General features: G+C 38.3%; 1 protein-coding gene across 2 annotated transcripts in view; it reads left to right on the top strand.

The window, feature by feature from the left end:
* The window catches only part of DPP10 (dipeptidyl peptidase like 10), a 689759-nt gene that overhangs the window by 447878 nt on the left and 224411 nt on the right, over positions 1-17470 (top strand). Inside the window, exon 8 of one of the 2 annotated variants that reach the window (XM_060106085.1) lies at positions 1786-1820. The exons of the other annotated variant lie outside the window; for it this stretch is intronic. Within the exon in view, the coding sequence (XP_059962068.1) occupies positions 1786-1820 (35 nt within the window). The remainder of the gene's footprint in view (positions 1-1785; positions 1821-17470) is intronic. 2 annotated transcript variants of the gene reach the window in all.

Raw genomic sequence — 17470 nt, 5'->3', positions numbered from 1 at the left:
CTGCGCATCCGGAGCCTGCGCGTCCGGAGCCTGTGCTCCGCGACGGGGGAGGCCACAACAGTGAGAGGCCCGCATACCGGAAAAAAAAAAAAAAAAAAAAAAACACATGTAGTCATTTGAGTTCAGTCATTTCCTTTTCTGTTTTCTTCAATAAACTCACTGAAGATAGGACTTCATTCTAACTTTGTTTTCCAGCAACAGAGGGAATGGATACCTGAGAGTTGGTTACTTTTTGATGGAGTAGATAAATGCATAAATTGTAAAATTTGTAAAAGATATTGAAATGGGCTCCAGAGTTGAAGATATATTCTTAATAAACATAAATTACGAAAGATTTATTCCATCTGTTCGGTTTTGCCCTCCAAGTGAAGTAGCTTTGCATTTCATAAAGAGCATATTGGAATGTGATGCCACTGCTGCTTTACTGATGGGCATCCTCATCTCCTGAAATCTTTGCTCACTGCCATTGATTTACATCAGCTGTCCTCCAGGAGAATGGCAGGAGAATTTTACTACCTGAAAATCAAGTCCTTGCTTCCCAAACAGAGCACAGGGCCAGGTTCGAACTTGGAATCTAGTCATCCATTATGTGCTGAACTAGCCGCCTTTCCACTTTATCTCTTTGCTTTCTGCATGCAAACCCACACATATTTTATATTCAAAAGAATAATGTTATGTTTAAGTCTTAGCATACATAGCGATGTTTTTAAAGAGGTATGACGGTCCATCAGAAACTTGTAGCTACCGACGTTTAGTTCCCCTACTGGAAGTATGGAGTAGGATTTATAGAACATTAGCCTGTCACTCTTTTCAGATTAAAATATCTTACATGGTCACCCAGAAAAATAAAAGAAACCAAAGGTAAAATGTTATGGTTAGAAAAGAAACCTGCAAAACACTGTCAACTAGACAGAAAGTTTGTCATATTTTATGGAGAAACCATAATTTTTACCTGTCTGTATTAGCAATTCTGGTTGAGTTGATACTTTTGGACTGCTTAGAGAGTCATAATTTTCTATCCATTGGCTTAAGAGTATGCATTTTTAATTTTTTTTTATTTCTTCATATACAGTAATGATCAATAATGTCTTCTGTTCCAGAAACTTATAGTGTAATCATAACTCTGCCCAGTTATTTAGATAATTTCTATGGAAAATATGGTATTAGGATAGAGTGGCCATATAATTTATTGTCCAAGTCAAGTCACTTTTTCAGAATAAGGAAAGTTCTATTTATAATTGCACCAGTAGAGCAGGCAAAAATTGGAAAGTATGGTCAACTGATTCTATAAGGGTCATTTCTTATAAGAGGAAAATTTTCCAAATAATACAAATCATAAACACCTCCAGAGATATAAAGCCCATTCTGAAAACATAATTTGCCCTTTATATTTCAAAATGACATGGTTAGCATTTAGTGTAAAGAGATGGCAACAACACTGATATATGACATGAAATCCTTTCTTGTATTTAATCCTAATCTTTCCCAGTCCAAACACCAAATGCAAAAAAAAAAAAAAAAAAAAAAAAAAAAAAAAAAAAAAAAAAGATGCACAGAACTATAGTGCTCAAACATCTCTTTTTGGATTATAGAGTAACAATTAACTTTTACACTATTTTAGATACAATTTCCAACACTTCTTAAAAAAAATTTGGGCCTTTTTAAAAAACTTAAATGTCAGTGTTCAAAAGAAATGGAAATAAGCATAAATACTGCAACTAGTCTTCTATTATAAAATATTACATTTTTAATAATAGTATTTATTTCTAGCTATAAATCTTCAAGTGCATGATGTTTTACTTGCCTTTGATAATAAACAAGCAATGCTTATTGATATGCAGTTGACATGGGACATTTTTAAGTAGGAAAAAAGGGAAGATGAGCCCCATTCATTTTAGAGATACATTATTTTTTCATTGACTTGTCTTTCTATTTCTGTAGGTTGTAAGCTTCCTGGATGGTAAAACAGGGGTTTTAAACATGTAAGGAACATTTCTGTAATGGAATTCTATAATATATAATCTAAAATGTAAATTGCAGGATGGAAAAAATAATTCTGAGGGTATATTCACAATCTCAACATGATTCCTTAAGTGAACTTAGCACCATATGGAGTGCCATCTACTTGAGGTGGCTTGGTAAGCACTAGAGATCAATTGACTCATATTTTTTCCCTGAATTGGCTCTTGAGCACGCATAGATATTTTTTCATATTCCTTTACACCTTTAGTATTTATGGCCTTGACCTTCTTTAGAAGAAAAGAGAATATATTCTATTTGTTTTGAGATATTTTCCTTTATACTCTATAAAGTTTATTCTAAAGAAAAAAAGATCATTGCCAAAGATAATGAATACCTCTAAGACAGAGTGGTTTCTTTAACTGTTAGAATTTTTTTTGTTTGTTATTTTTTTCCATTTTGGCATTAAGAAGACTTTCATTAAATTTCTTATCTCTATTAAGGGCAAATTAATTTTAACTTTCTTGGATGACCTGTAAATTATTTTGCATTCCTCACCTTTGAGTTAAAGCAGTGCTTTCAAAGTATAGTACAAAAATAACCGACTCTCAAGGATTCCAAGGACAGTCACGTTTAGGAAATATTAAATGTGTTTTCATAATACCTATTAACGTTGCCTGGAACTGGTGTAACACAGAACACTTTTTGAGAAATACTGATTTAAAGGGACTGGGATCATTTTCAAAAATATCTCACAAAGGAAGCCCTAATAAAGGAACCAAACAATTACTCCTACCATGAAATGAGTGCATGGGGCTTTTATAAAGGTGGTTATAGTCAAATGTCCTTGTGTTGTAGGAACATGAATTCATTCCTCTCCTGAATCCTTTGTCTAAGTCATTCCAGACTAGCTGCCTGCAAATATAACCCGTTGATCATCAAGTCAACTGAAGAAAAATCCATTTCCACTGCAGGAAAAAAAATGTCCCCGTAGGTGTTGAATATAAAAGCTTGTTCTTTATATGTGGAGTATAGCATGACCTATTATCATTCAGTCAGTGTGTAGTGATTACTTTTCATGCGTTTAGTCTTTATGTTGTAATTGGCATCAGAAAAGGAAAAGATGAATTCCCTAAACTGCAAGCACGTTGTATTTTTTATCTTGATGTTGAAGGAGTTACAACAGTTTGGTAAAATAATTCTTAATACTGTGGGTAGCCATAGGCCACTTTGGGAATCTGATCAAACCATGGACCCAGCAAAATGCAAATAAGCACATAAACACAGATATTTGCATATAATTTCAGGGCTAACAACCCCTGTAGCTTATCCTGGGGTCCATGGTTTCCAGATTAAAATCCTTGCTACTATAAGGCTTGAGACTCTTCTTCCAAGAATTCTTACTTGAATCATGCTTTTTAATACACTTATTTTAATAATATAAGTGGGCAGATTGTTCAGGAAACGTTTATGAAACACCAACCAAATGCCAAGCATAATTCTAGCAATGTGATTACAAAGATTATAGAACACCTGCCTTTAGCAGCTCACAATCTAGATATAATTATAATCTAAATGTGACTGAATATTTCCCTATAATTGGATTTCCCAGCCACATTCAGATGAGTCTATAATTACCCTTACATTTATTTATTTTATTTATATATGTGTAAACTCATACACCTCACTTAAGCTGAAAGGTACAAAGACAAATGAACAAAGGCACATCTATGCAAAATAGTCACAGCAATCATTATACTGGATATTTATACGACACTTTTTTTTTAGAGTTCACACAGATCTTTCGCATGTATTTTGTGAGTTGGGTAGAAACATTCTTTATCATTCCATTTTATTTTGCTGACTGAGACTCAGATGGCACCAGCCACATGTCAAAGGTCAGGATCCTAGAAGTTTTAAACTACATTAGAATCTTTCTAGTTCTAAATGCTCTGCACCTTTTACTTCCCTGGTTTCAATGTACATTTATTAAGAACAGAAGTTTTTGGAAGGTACAGTGCCAAGTCCTGGAGACTGCCTCAATTAACCAATCAGTCAGAGTCTTTCATGCTTAGAATCTAGAGGCCACTCCAGAAAATCACAAGAAAGACCCAAACAAGGAAGTATACAATGAGAATCAGGGGCAGTGGCTAATTGAGGTTAACAGTTAAACCAATTGCTTCATTGTCAAAGGTCAGTAGTGTCACCGACCAGGGTTCTTGGCCTTCCCCAATCAATAGAAATTGACTAGAGGCCAGACAAGAAATTCAGGCAAGGCTTTATTGGGGCCCCTGCTGCAGCAGGGGGGAGTGAGAACAAACAGTTTCCCTTGCTTTCTTGCTCCCTGAGTGGGGGGCAAGCTTGTTCCCTATACAGGGTAGGGGTGTGTCCAGGGGTCCGGACAGAGTGGTGGCTTAGGTGTTTTGCCCACCCCTTATGTGGTGTTGTGTGCAGGGTGCATGCTCAGTTCCCTGCTTTTGCTCCAGGCTCTTCAAAAGTGGCAGTTGGGTTTTTTTGGTCTCTTTATATTTTTTGTCCAGAATTTGTCTCAACTGCACATGCACGCAGTTATTTTTAGTCCCATACAGTTTCTTTGTATTTTGTTGCTCAAGGAGAGGTGTGTCCAGGTGCAAGCAGCACTGCAGCAAAGGGTCCCAGGTCCCAGCTTGTCTCAGGGGGGTGTATTTTATTTGCATCCAGATAGTTTCCTGAATTCATGCCTGTGGTTTGCCTGAAAAGTAGACCAAAACCTTTTCATTGACTTTCATGTTCATGCAAGTATGTATTCTTGTTAAATACATGGGTGTTTTACTGAAATACTGAAAGATCATGCATAACCCAGATTTTGGCAAATTGAATTATTTCTCTTGTACAAAGAAGCATTATGAATCAATTAGAAAAGGGGTTGGAAACACTCTGCCACTTTCTAAAAAGTGTGTTTTTAACAGCTTTATTTAGGTATGATTTACATGCCATAAAGTTGACTCATTTAAAATATACAATTCAATAGGTTTTAGTCTATTTACAGACCTGGGTATCCATCTCCATAATCTAATTTTAGAACATTTTCATCATCCCCCCAGAAGAAACCTTGAATACATTAGTAATCATTCCCCATTCCTTCCACTGTCCACCCCCTCAGCCAGGCCCCATCCATAGACAACTACTCACCTACTTTATGTCTCCATATATTTGACTATTCTACATATTTCATATAAATGGCATTTTATAATATGTGGTCATTTGTATCTTCTTCTTTCACTTGGTATAATGTTTTTGAGGTTCATATGTGTTGTAGCATGTATAAATACTTCATTCCTTCTTATTGTCTAATAATATTCCATTGCATGGGTATACCATATTTTATTTATTCATTCATCTGTTCATGGAAATTTGAGTTGTTTTCACTTTTGACCATTAATGCTGCTATTTATGCACACATTTTTGTTTGTTTATTTTGGAAATACATTTTCATTTCTCTTTTTAGAATTCTACCTAGGAGTGTAATTGCTGAGTCATGTGTTAACTCTGTTTCACCTTTTGAGAAACTGTCAGACTGTTTTCCAAAGTGGCTGTACCATTCTACATTCCCACCAGCAATGTTTGAGTGTTCCAATTTCTTCATATCCCTGCCAAGACTTGTCCAACTTTTTTTTTTTTACATCTTTATTGGAGTATAATTGTTTTACAATGGTGTGTTAGTTTCTGCTTTATAACAAAGTGAATCAGTTATACATATGTTCCCATTGTCCAACTTTTTTTAATGTATTTTAGTGTTTGGTTCTCAAAAGTTAGGAATATCTTTTATGCCTTTTTTTTCTTTCTAATGTTTTCCTACCTTGAGCAATTCGTGGCTGTATAAAAGTCTCAAAAATACTTTCATAATCTCTTTGAGAGATTTTGTCAAATCTCTCAGAAACAACCCCCCAAAAGGCATTTTAGTGGGTGACTAGTGATATTGAGTATCTCTGCCTGTTTGGATAAATAAAAATTTCTTGGAACACAGCCTCACCCATTCATTTATTCTTACTTCCTATGGCTGTTTCTGCAGTATAATGGCAAAGTTGAGTAGTTGCAACAGAATATATAATCTGCAAGGTTTAAAACATTTATTATCTGGACCTTTACAGAAGAAGTTTGCCAACCCCTACTTTATCAAATAAAAAATTCACATCCTTAACTATGTTTCATTTACAAGTGGATTTCCATACATCAGGGTGATTAATGCCATATAGAGATACAAGTGTATCTAATTGTATATGGAGAGGAAGATTGAAATGCTTTGGATATACTTGTGAACTTGTGGTTGATGTTAAGTTTCTATGTACTCATTCACATATATTCATTCAAATATTCATTTATTTCATATACTTATTTAAGTCTTACTATATGCCTGTAGCTGTGTTAGATTCTGGAGATATTGCAGGAAGGATGGACAATATCTCTGCCCTAACGGAGCTCACAATTTATGTAAAGACTGCCTTTTACAGGGTGGAAGTGATGAGGTACAATGGTGACAAGGGTGTGAGGGAAGATGGGAATGAAAGTGGATAAGGATTAGTGGAAGGAACTGTTAGAACAGTATTCCCCAAAGCATGAAAATATTTCTCAGTGTTGTGAGAGGAAAAAAAAATCTCTGGTGCAATATCTCTGTGTCTGAAGAACAGATTTCTTTTTCCTTATAATATCTCAGAAACTTTAATATGTAAATTGCAGATCTCTAGCAGGATTTCTCAATTTCCCAAGATCACCTTTGAGTTTGACAGAGCATTTTACAGGAGGTATGGCTTCCTGAAACATTTTCTCAGAAAAAAGATTAGAACTTTGCTGTTCAGGAATTGAGTTGAAGATGGAAAAGATTCATACAAGCTCCAGGAAGCAAAATGAGATCACACACTCAACTTTGGTTTCCTAGTACGAGGTGACCTTTTTAGATCTTGAAACTTTCCCTTGTGTAGATATTAGGTCTGTAAATTAGTTATGGTAATGCCTCCTTCAAAGGGTCTTTGAAGTTAAGTTTTTCCTTTATTAAATACCTGTCTTTCATATGAGTTTTTCTAAAACACCTTGGAATCATAGAGAAGAAAGTTCAAGGAAAGATAATATAATAGACTATTCTTCCTTGAGCCCTAACACTTTAAAAGAGTTATTTCTTACCTTTTCATTAAATTGACTTAGATAAATTTTTCAGAGTAAAGTGTTTGGTTCTCAAAAGCTAAGAATATCTTTTCATCCCTTTTTATTCTTTCTAATATTTTCCTTCTTTGACCAATTCATGACTGGATAAGTCTCAAAAATACTGTCATAATTCCCTTGCCAATTTTTTTGTCAAATCCTTTAGAAACAAGCTTCCAGAAAGCAAAAGCAAGCACTGTCAAGAAGCCTCAGTTTATCAGGATTAGAAGTGCAGATAGCAAGTAACCTATGAGAGCACCTAAAGTTCTGCTGTGTGCAGCCAATTATAATTCTGGACTGTGTGGAACTCAAGCTCAGTTACTCACACTGCCATTTAGCACCTGTGTACTTGGAACAAATAACTGCCTTCCTCTGTAACTCAAGTTTCCTCTTTTGTATAATCAGGAGAGTTAATGATACTTATCTCAGTTTATTGTGAGATACCAAGTAGATAGTTGGCATGCAGTATATATAACTACCAATACAAAAATTGGTCTAACACATGAAGAAACATCCGTTAAAACAACTCTTTTTTTATTTGGTGAAAACATTATTAGTGCCTTGAAGCAAAATTCATCTGCCTTATTTTGTCAGAGTTTGTGTAAAAGTTGTGTCACTTTGTCACTACCTTAGGCTGGAGGGGATGGTTAGTATGTTGGATAACCGAATGATGACCATATCATATTGACAGAGGTATGATGCATCTAATTTATTAGATAATATTAAAAATTAATAAATTGGAAAATTTTATTTGGATCAAACCTACAATGTTACAAAAAGTCTATGAAATGGAAAGGGTGAGTGTAGAAAATACTTAGGGGTTTAAAATGACTGTAAAATTATGTGATAAGGAGATGCATGTGCCCCAAAGAGTCCAATATAATTATAATTATCTCAAATAGATTAAAAAGTAGCTGCAACAATGGAGACTGTTGCCCTACTCAAATTTGGACTTGATTCTTAGAGTGTTATATTCAGTTGTAGTCACTCCACACTGAGGGATAAAGATAAATGCTAATATATTCAAGAAAAGTTAAGTGGTTGGTGGCAGCTGTTGATAAAAGGATTAAGATATTAGGGGCAGTCATGTAGATTGGAAATTCTAATACAAAATTATATAACTGAAAATAACTAACAAAACCACTTCACTCCAACAACCCCCAGTCTGTGAATGTACCATGAAGAGAGTCCTCCACATGTGAAAGCAATGTGTATTCAAGGTTCTGAATCTGAGCATTAGTTGTAACTTGAAAAGACTGGAAACAACCCAAGGTGCTGGTTGAATAATTTATGTACAACCACTCAATGAAATAATATTTTTCTGTAAAAAAGGATGAAGTAGTTTTCTATGAACTGGTGTGATTTCTAGGGTATATAGTATAAAGAATGATTATAAGTTTCATGAGCTCCCATTTGTTTATTTTTGTTTTTATTTCCATTTCTCTAGGAGGTGGGTCCAAAAGGATCTTCCTGTGATTTATTCATAGAGTGTTCTGCCTATGTTTTCCTTTAAGAGTTTTATAGTGTCTGGCCTTACATTTAGGTCTTTAATCCATTTTGAGTTTCTTTTCGTGTATGGTGTTAAGGAGTGTTCTTTTTTTATTATTATTTTATTTTTTTATTAGTTTCTGCTTTATAACAAAGTGAATCAGTCATATATATACATCTGTTCCCACATCCCTTCCCTCATGCATCTCCTTCCCTCCCACCCTCCCCATCCCACCCCTCCAGGCGGTCACAAAGCACCTAGCTGATCTCCCTGTGCTCTGCGGCTGCTTCCCACTATCTATCTACCTTACGTTTCGTAGTGTATATATGTCCATGCCTCTCTTTCGCTTTCTCACAGCTTACCCTTCCCCCTCCCCATATCCTCAGGTCCATTCTCAAGTAGGTCTGTGTCTTTATTCCCGTTTTACTCCTAGGTTCTTCATGACATTTTTTTTTAATTCCATATATATGTGTTAGCATACGGTATTTGTCTTTCTCTTTCTGACTTACTTCACTCTGTATGACAGACTCTAGGTCTATCCACCTCATTACAAATAGCTCAGTTTCGTTTCTTTTTATGGCTGAGTAATATTCCATTGTATATATGTGCCACATCTTCTTTATCCATTCATCCGATGATGGACACTTAGGTTGTTTCCAGCTCCGGGCTATTGTGAATAGAGCTGCAATGAACATTTTGGTACACGTCTCTTCTTGAATTATGGTTTTCTCAGGGTATATGCCTAGTAGTGGGATTGCTGGGTCATATGGTAGTTCTATTTTTAGTTTTTTAAGGAACCTCCATACTGTTCTCCATAGTGGCTGTATCAATTCACATTCCCACCAGCAGTGCAAGAGTGTTCCCTTTTCTCCACACCCTCTCCAGCATTTATTGTTTCTAGATTTCTTGATGATGGCCATTCTGACTGGTGTGAGATGATATCTCATTGTAGTTTTGATTTGCATTTCTCTAATGATTAATGATGTTGAGCATTCTTTCATGTGTTTGTTGGCAGTCTGTATATCTTCTTTGGAGAAATGCCTATTTAAGTCTTCTGCCCATTTTTGGATTGGGTTCTTTGTTTTTTTGCTATTGAGCTGCATGTGCTGTTTATAAATTTTGGAGATCAATCCTTTGTCAGTTGCTTCATTTGAAAATATTTTTATCCATTCTGAGGGTTGTCTTTTGGTCTTCTTTATGGTTTCCTTTGCTGTGCAAAAGCTTTGAAGTTTCATTAGGTCCCATTTGTTTATCTTTGTTTTTATTTCCATTTCTCTAGGAGGTGGGTCCAAAAGGATCTTGCTGTGATTTATGTCATAGAGTGTTCTGCCTATGTTTTCCTCTAAGAGTTTGATAGTTTCTGGCCTTACATTTAGGTCTTTAATCCACTTTCAGCTTATTTTTGTGTATGGTGTTAGGGAATGATCTAATCTCATACTTTTACATATCCCTGTCCAGTTTTCCCAGCACCACTTATTGAAGAGGCTGTCCTTTCTCCACTGTACATTCCTGCCTCCTTTATCAAAGATAAGTTGACCATATGTGCGTGGGTTTATCTCTGGGCTTTCTATCCTGTTCCATTGATCTATCTTTCTGTTTTTGTGCCAGTACCACACTGTCTTGATTACTGTAGTTTGTAGTATAGTCTGAAGTCAGGGAGCCTGATTCCTCCAGCTCCGTTTTTCGTTCTCAAGATTGCTTTGGCTATTCGGGGTCTTTTGTTTCTCCAAACAAATTTTGAAATTTTTTGTTCTAGTTCTGTGAAAAATGCCAGTGGTAGTTTGATAGGGATTGCATTGAATCTGTAGATTGCTTTGGGTAGTAGAGTCATTTTCACAATATTGATTCTTCCAATCCAGGAGCATGGTATATCTCTCCATCTATTTGTATCATCTTTAATTTCTTTCATCAGTGTCTTATAATTTTCTGCATACAGGTCTTTTGTCTCCTTAGGTAGGTTTATTCCTAGATATTTTATTCTTTTTGTTGCAATGGTAAATGGGAGGTTTTCTTGATTTCATTTTCAGATTTTTCATCATTAGTGTACAGGAATGCCAGAGATTTCTGTGCATTAATTTTGTATCCTGCTACTTTACCAAATTCATTGATTAGCTCTAGCAGTTTTCTGGTAGCATCTTTAGGATTCTCTATGTATAGTATCATGTCATCTGCAAACAGTGACAGCTTTACTTCTTCTTTTCCGATTTGGATTCCTTTTATTTCCTTTTCTTCTCTGATTGCTGTGGCTAAAACTTCCAAAACTCTGTTGAATAAGAGTGGTGAGAGTGGGCAACCTTGTCTTGTTCCTGATCTTAGTGGAAATGGTTTCAGTTTTTCACCATTGAGGACGATGCTGGCTGTGGGTTTGTCATATATGGCCTTTATTATGTTGAGGAAAGTTCCCTCTATGCCTACTTTCTGCAGGGTTTTTATCATAAATGGGTGTTGAATTTTGTCGAAAGCTTTCTCTGCATCTATTGAGATGATCATATGGTTTTTCTCCTTCAATTTGTTAATATGGTGTATCACATTGATTGATTTGCGTATATTGAAGAATCCTTGCATTCCTGGAATAAACCCCACTTGATCATGGTGTATGATCCTTTTAATGTGCTGTTGGATTCTGTTTGCTAGTATTTTGTTGAGGATTTTTGCATCTATGTTCATCAGTGATATTGGCCTGTAGTTTTCTTTCTTTGTGACATCCTTGTCTGGTTTTGGTATCAAGGTGATGGTTGCCTCATAGAATGAGTTTGGGAGTGTTCCTTCCTCTGAAATTGTTTGGAAGAGTTTGAGAAGGATGGGTGTTAGCTCTTTTCTAAATGTTTGATAGAATTCGCCTGTGAAGCCATCTGGTCCTGGGCTTTTGTTTGTTGGAAGATTTTTTATCACAGTTTCAATTTCAGTGCTTGTGATTGGTCTACTCATAGTTTCTATTTCTTCCTGATTCAGTCTTGGCAGGTTGTACATTTCTAAGAATTTGTCCATTTCTTCCAGGTTGTCCATTTTATTGGCATAGAGTTGCTTGTAGTAATCTCTCATGATCTTTTGTATTTCTGCAGTGTCGGTTGTTACTTCTCCTTTTTCATTTCTAATTCTATTGATTTGAATCTTCTCCCTTTTTTTCTTGATGAGTCTGGCTAATGGTTTGTCAATTTTGTTTATCTTCTCAAAGAACCAGCTTTTAGTTTTATTGATGTTTGCTATCATTTCCTTCATTTCTTTTTCATTTATTTCTGATCTGATCTTTATGATTTCTTTCCTTGTGCTAGCTTTAGGGGTTTTTTGTTCTTCTTTCTCTAATTGCTTTAGGTGCAGGTTCAGGTTGTTTGCTCGAGATGTTTCCTGTTTCTTAAGGTGGGATTGTATTGCTATAAACTTCCCCCTTAGAACTGCTTTTGCTGCGTCCCCTAGGTTTGGGTCGTTGTGTCTCCATTGTCATTTGTTTCTAGGTATTTTTAAATTTCCTCTTTGATTTCTTCAGTGATCACTTTGTTATTGAGTAATGTATTGTTTAGCCTCCATGTGTTTGTATTTTTTACAGATCTTTTCCTGTAATTGATGTCTAGTCTCATAGCATTGTGGTCGGAAAAGATACTTGATACAATTTCAATTTTCTTAAATTTACCAAGGCTTGATTTGTGACCCAAGATATGATCTATCCTGGAGAATGTTCCATGAGCACTTGAGAAAAATGTGTATTCTGTTGTTTTTGGATGGAATGGCCTATAAATATCAGTTAATTCCATCTTGTTGAATGTATCATTTAAAGCTTGTGTTTCCTTATTTATTTTCATTTTGGATGATCTGTCCGTTGGTGAAACTGGGTTGTTAAAGTCCCCTACTCTGATTGTGTTACTGTCGATTTCACCTTTTATGGCTGTTAGTATTTGCCTTATGTATTGAGGTGCTCCTATGTTGGGTGCATAAATATTTACAATTGTTATATCTTCTTCTTGGATCGATCCCTTGTTCATTATGTAGTGTCCTTCTTTGTCTCTTCTAATAGTCTTTATTTTAAAGTCTATTTTGTCTGCTATAAGAATTGCTACTCCAGCTTTCTTTTGATTTCCATTTGCATGGAATATCTTTTTCCATCCCCTTACTTTAAATCTGTATGTGTCTCTAGGACTGAAGTGGGTCTCTTGTAGACAGCATATATATGGGTCTTGTTTTTGTATCCATTCAGCCAATATGTGTCTTTTGGTGGGAGCATTTAGTCCATTTACATTTAAGGTAATTATTGATATGTATGTTCTTATTCCCATTTCCTTAATTGCTTTGGGTTCGTTATTATAGGTCTTTCCCTTCTGTGGTGTTTCTTGCCTAGAGAAGTTCCATTAGCATTTGTTGTAAAGCTGGTTTGGTGGTGCTGAACTCTCTCAGCTTTTGCTTGTCTGTAAACATTTTAATTTCTCCATCAAATCTGAATGAGATCCTTGCTGGGTAGAGTAATCTTGGTTGCAGGTTTCTCTCCTTCATCTCTTTAATTATGTCCTGCCTCTCCCTTCTGGCTTGTAGAGTTTCTGCTGAGAGATCAGCTGTTAACCTGATGGGGATTCCCTTGTGTGTTATTTGTTGTTTTTGCCTTGCTGCTTTTAATATGATTTCTTTGTGTTTAATTTTTGACAGTTTGATTAATATGTGTCTTGGCATATTTCTCCTTGGATTTATTCTGTATGGGACTCTCTGTGCCTCCTGGACTTGATTAACTATTTCCTTTCCCATATTAGGGAAGTTTTCAACCATAATCTCTTCAAATATTTTCTCAGTCCCTTTCTTTTTCTCTTCTTCTTCTGGAACCTGTATAATTCGAATGTTGGTGCATTTAATGTTGTCCCAGAGGTCTCTGAGACTGTCCTCTGTTCTTTTCATTCTCTTTTCTTTATTTTGCTCTGCAGCAGTTATTTCCACTATTTTATCTTCCACCTCACTTATCCGTTCTTCTTCCTCAGTTATTCTGCTATTGATCCCATCTAGAGTATTTTTCATTTCATTTATTGTGTTTTTAATCGATGCTTGATTCATCTTTAGTTCTTCTAGGTCCTTGTTAACTGTGTCTTGCATTTTGTCTATTCTATTTCCAAGATTTTGGATCTTGGAAATAGAATCTTGGATCAGCTTTACTATCATTATTCTGAATTCTTTTTCAGGTAGACTGCCTATTACCTCTTCATTTGTTAGGTCTGGTAGGTTTTTATCTTGCTCCTTCACCTGCTGTGTGTTTTTCTGTCTTCTCATTTTGCTTATGTTACTGTGTTTGGGGTCTCCTTTTTGCAGGCTGCAGATTCGTAGTTCCTGTTGTTTTTGGTGTCTGTCCCCAATGGCCTAGGTTGTTTCAGTAGGTTGTGTAGGCTTCCTTGTGGTGGGGACTAGAGCCTGTGTTCTGCTGGTTGAGGCTCGATCTTGTCTTTCTGGTGGACAGGTCCACGTCTGGTGGTGTGTTTTGGGGTGCCTGTGGCCTTATTATGTTTTTAGGCAGCCTCTCTGTTAATGGGTGGGGTTGTGTTCCTGCCTTGCTAGTTGCTTGGCATAGGGTGACCAGCAATGTAGTTTGCTGGTCGTTGACTGAAGTTGGGTGCTGGTGTTGAGATGGAGATATCTGGGAGATTTTTACTGCTTGATATTATGTGGAGCTGGGGGGTCTCTTGTGGACCCGTGTGCTTAATTTGGCTCTCCCACTTCAGAGGCACAGCACTGACTCCTGGCTGCAGCACCAAGAGCCTTTCTTCTACCCGGCTCAGAATAACAGGGAGAAAAATTAGAAAGAAAGAATTAGTAGAAGAAAGGAAGAAGGAAAGAAAGGAAGGAAGGAAGGAAGGAAGAAAGGAAGAAAGGAGGGAGGGAGGGAGCAAGGGTGGAATGAAAGAAAGGAAGAAAGGAGGGAGAGAGGGAGGAATGAAAGAAAAAGGAAGAGTGAATGGAAGAAGGGAGGTAGGGAGGGAGAAAGGAAAGAAAGAAAGACAGGAGGGAGGGAGGGAGGAAGGAAAGAAATAGAAAGTGAAAGGAAGAGGGGTGGGAGGGAGGGAGGGAAGAAGGAAAGAAAGACAGGAGGGAGGGAGGGAGGAAGGAAGGAAAGAACAAGAAAGAGTGAAAGGAAGCAGGGAGGGAGGGAGGGAAGAAGGAAAGAAAGTGAAAGGAAGAGGGGTGGGAGGGAGGGAGGAAAGAAAGAAAGACAGGAGGGAGGGAGGGAGGAAGAAAGGAAAGAAAATGAAAGAGTGAAAGGAAGCAGGGAGGGAGGGAGGGAGGAAGGAAAGAAAATGAAAGTGAAAGGAAGACGGGTGGGAGGGAGGGAGGAAGGAAAGAAAGACAGGAGGGAGGGAGGAAGGAAAGAAAGAGAGAAAGAAGGAAAGGAGGAGCGGAGGGAGGGAGGGAGGAAGGGAAGATAGGAAAAAAAGAAAGAGCAGGTAAAGTAAAATAGAATAAAGCATGTAATATAGTAGCATTATTAAAATTTAAAAGTAATTATTGAAAAAAAAAAAACGGACCGATAGAACCCTGGGACATATGGTGGAAGCAAAGCTATACAGAGAGAATCTTACACAGAAGAATACACATACACATTCACAAAAAGAGAGCAGGGGGAAAAATCAAAAATCTTGCTCTCCAAGTCCACCTCCTCAATTTGGGATGATTCGCTGTCTATTCATGCACTCCACAGACGCAGGGCACATCAAATGGACCGTGGAGCTTTAATCCGCTGCCTCCGAGGCTGCACAGAGAGATTTCCCTGTCTCTGCTCTCACAGCTCCCGGGTCTCAGCCTTGGACCTGGCCCCGCCTCTGTGCGTAGGTCACCAGAGGGCGTCCGTTCTTCGCTCAGACAGGACGGGTTTAAAGGAGCCGCTGATGTGGGGGCTCTGGCTCACTCAGGCAGAGGGGAGGGAGGGGCGCGCAGTGTGGGGCGGGCCTGCGGCGGCAGAGGCCGGCGTGACGTTGCAGCAGCCCGTGGCGCTCCGTGCGCTTTCCCGGGAAAGCCGTCCCCGGGTCTCGGGACCCCGGCAGTGGCGGGGTGCGCAGGCCCCCCGGAAGGCGGGGCGGACAGTGACCCGCGCTCGCACACAGGCCCCACGGCGGCGGCAGCAGCAGCAGCCCCAGCGTCCCACGCCCATCTCCTGGGTCCGCGCCTTTAGCTGCCGCTCGTGCCCGTCTCCGGCGATTCCCAAAGCAGCCCTCTTAATGCCCTCTCCTCGCGCACCAGGAAACAAAAGGGAAGAAAAAGCCTCTTGCCTCTTCGGCAACTCCATACCCTTTCCCCGGACTCCCTCCGGGCTAGCCGTGGTGCACTAACACTCTCAGGCTCTCTTCCTCCCGCCAGCCCCAGTCCTCTCCCTGCGCTCCGACTGAAAGCCGATACCTGAGCCTCAGCTCCCAGCCCCGCCCGCCCCGGCGGCCAAGCAGACAAGCCTCTCGGGCTGGTGTGTGCCTGAGGGCACCAGTCCTCTGTGCGGGAATCTCTCCGCTTTGCCCTCCACACCCCTGTTGCTGTGCTCTCCTCCTCTACTCCGAAGCTTTCCCCCTCCGCCACCTGCAGTCTCCGCCCATGAAGGGGCTTGTAGTGTGTGGAAACCTTTCCTCCTTCACGGCTCCCTCCCACTGGTGCAGGTCCCGTCCCTATCCTTTTGTCTCTGTTTATTCTTTTTTCTTTTGCCCTATCCAGGTATGTGGGGAGTTTCTTGCCTTTTGGGGGGTCTGAGGTCTTCTGTCAGCGTTCAGTAGGTGTTCTGTAGGAGTTGCTCCACGTGTATATGAATTTCTGATGTATCTGTGGGGAGGAAGGTGATCTCCGCGTCTTACTCTTCCGCTATCTTCCCAGGGTCTCAAGGAGTGTTTTAATTTCATTCTTTTACATGTAGCTGTCCAATTTTCCTAGCACCACTTATTGAAGAGGCTGTCTTTTCTCCATTGTATATTCTTGCCTCCATTATCAGAGATAAGTTGACCATATGTGTGTGGGTTTATCTCTGGGCTTTCTATCCTGTTCCATTGATCTATCTTTCTGTTTCTGTGCTAGTACCATACTCTCTTGATTACCGTAGTGTTGTAGTATAGTCTGAAATCAGGGAGTCTGTTTCCTCCAGCTCCGCTTTTCTTTCTCAAGATTGCTTTGGCTATTTGGGGTCTTTTGTGTTTCCATACAAGTTGTGAAAGTTTTGTTCTAGTTCTGTGAAAAATGCCATTGGTAGTTTGATAAGGATTGCATTGAATCTGTAGATTGATTTGGGCAGTATAGTCATTTTCACAATGTTGATTCTTCCAATCGAGAACATGGTATATCTCTCCATCTGTTTGTATCATCTTTAATTTCTTTCATCAGTGTCTTATAGTTTTCTGCATATAGGTCTTTTGTCTCCTTAGGCAGGTTTATTCCTAGGTATTTTATTCTTTTTGCTGCAGTAGTAAATGGGAGTGTTTCCTTAATTTCTCTTTCAGATTTGAAATCATTAGTGTACAGGAATGCAAGAGATTTCTGTGCATTAATTTTGTATCCTGCTATTTTACCAAATTCATTGATTAGTTCTAATAATTTTCTGGTAGCATCTTTAGGATTCTCTATGTATAGTACCATGTCATCTGTAAACAGTGACAGTTTTACTTCTTTTCCAATTTGGATTCCTTTTATTTCTTTTTCTTCTCTGATTGCTATGGCTAAAACTTCCAAACCTATGTTGAATAATAATGGTGAGAGTGGGCGACCTTGTCTTGTTCCTGATCTCAGTGGAAATGGTTTCAGTTTTTCACCATTGAGAATGATGTTGTCTGTGGGTTTGTCACATATGGCCTTTATTATGTTGAGGTAAGTTCCCTCTATGCCTCCCTCTGGAGGGTTTATCATAAATGGGTGTTG

The sequence above is a fragment of the Mesoplodon densirostris genome, chromosome 8 (assembly GCF_025265405.1).
Source record: "Mesoplodon densirostris isolate mMesDen1 chromosome 8, mMesDen1 primary haplotype, whole genome shotgun sequence".
Lineage (NCBI taxonomy): Eukaryota > Metazoa > Chordata > Mammalia > Artiodactyla > Ziphiidae > Mesoplodon > Mesoplodon densirostris.
The sequence above is the reverse complement of the archived record's forward strand: the minus strand, read 5'-3'. Positions and strand labels throughout refer to the sequence as shown.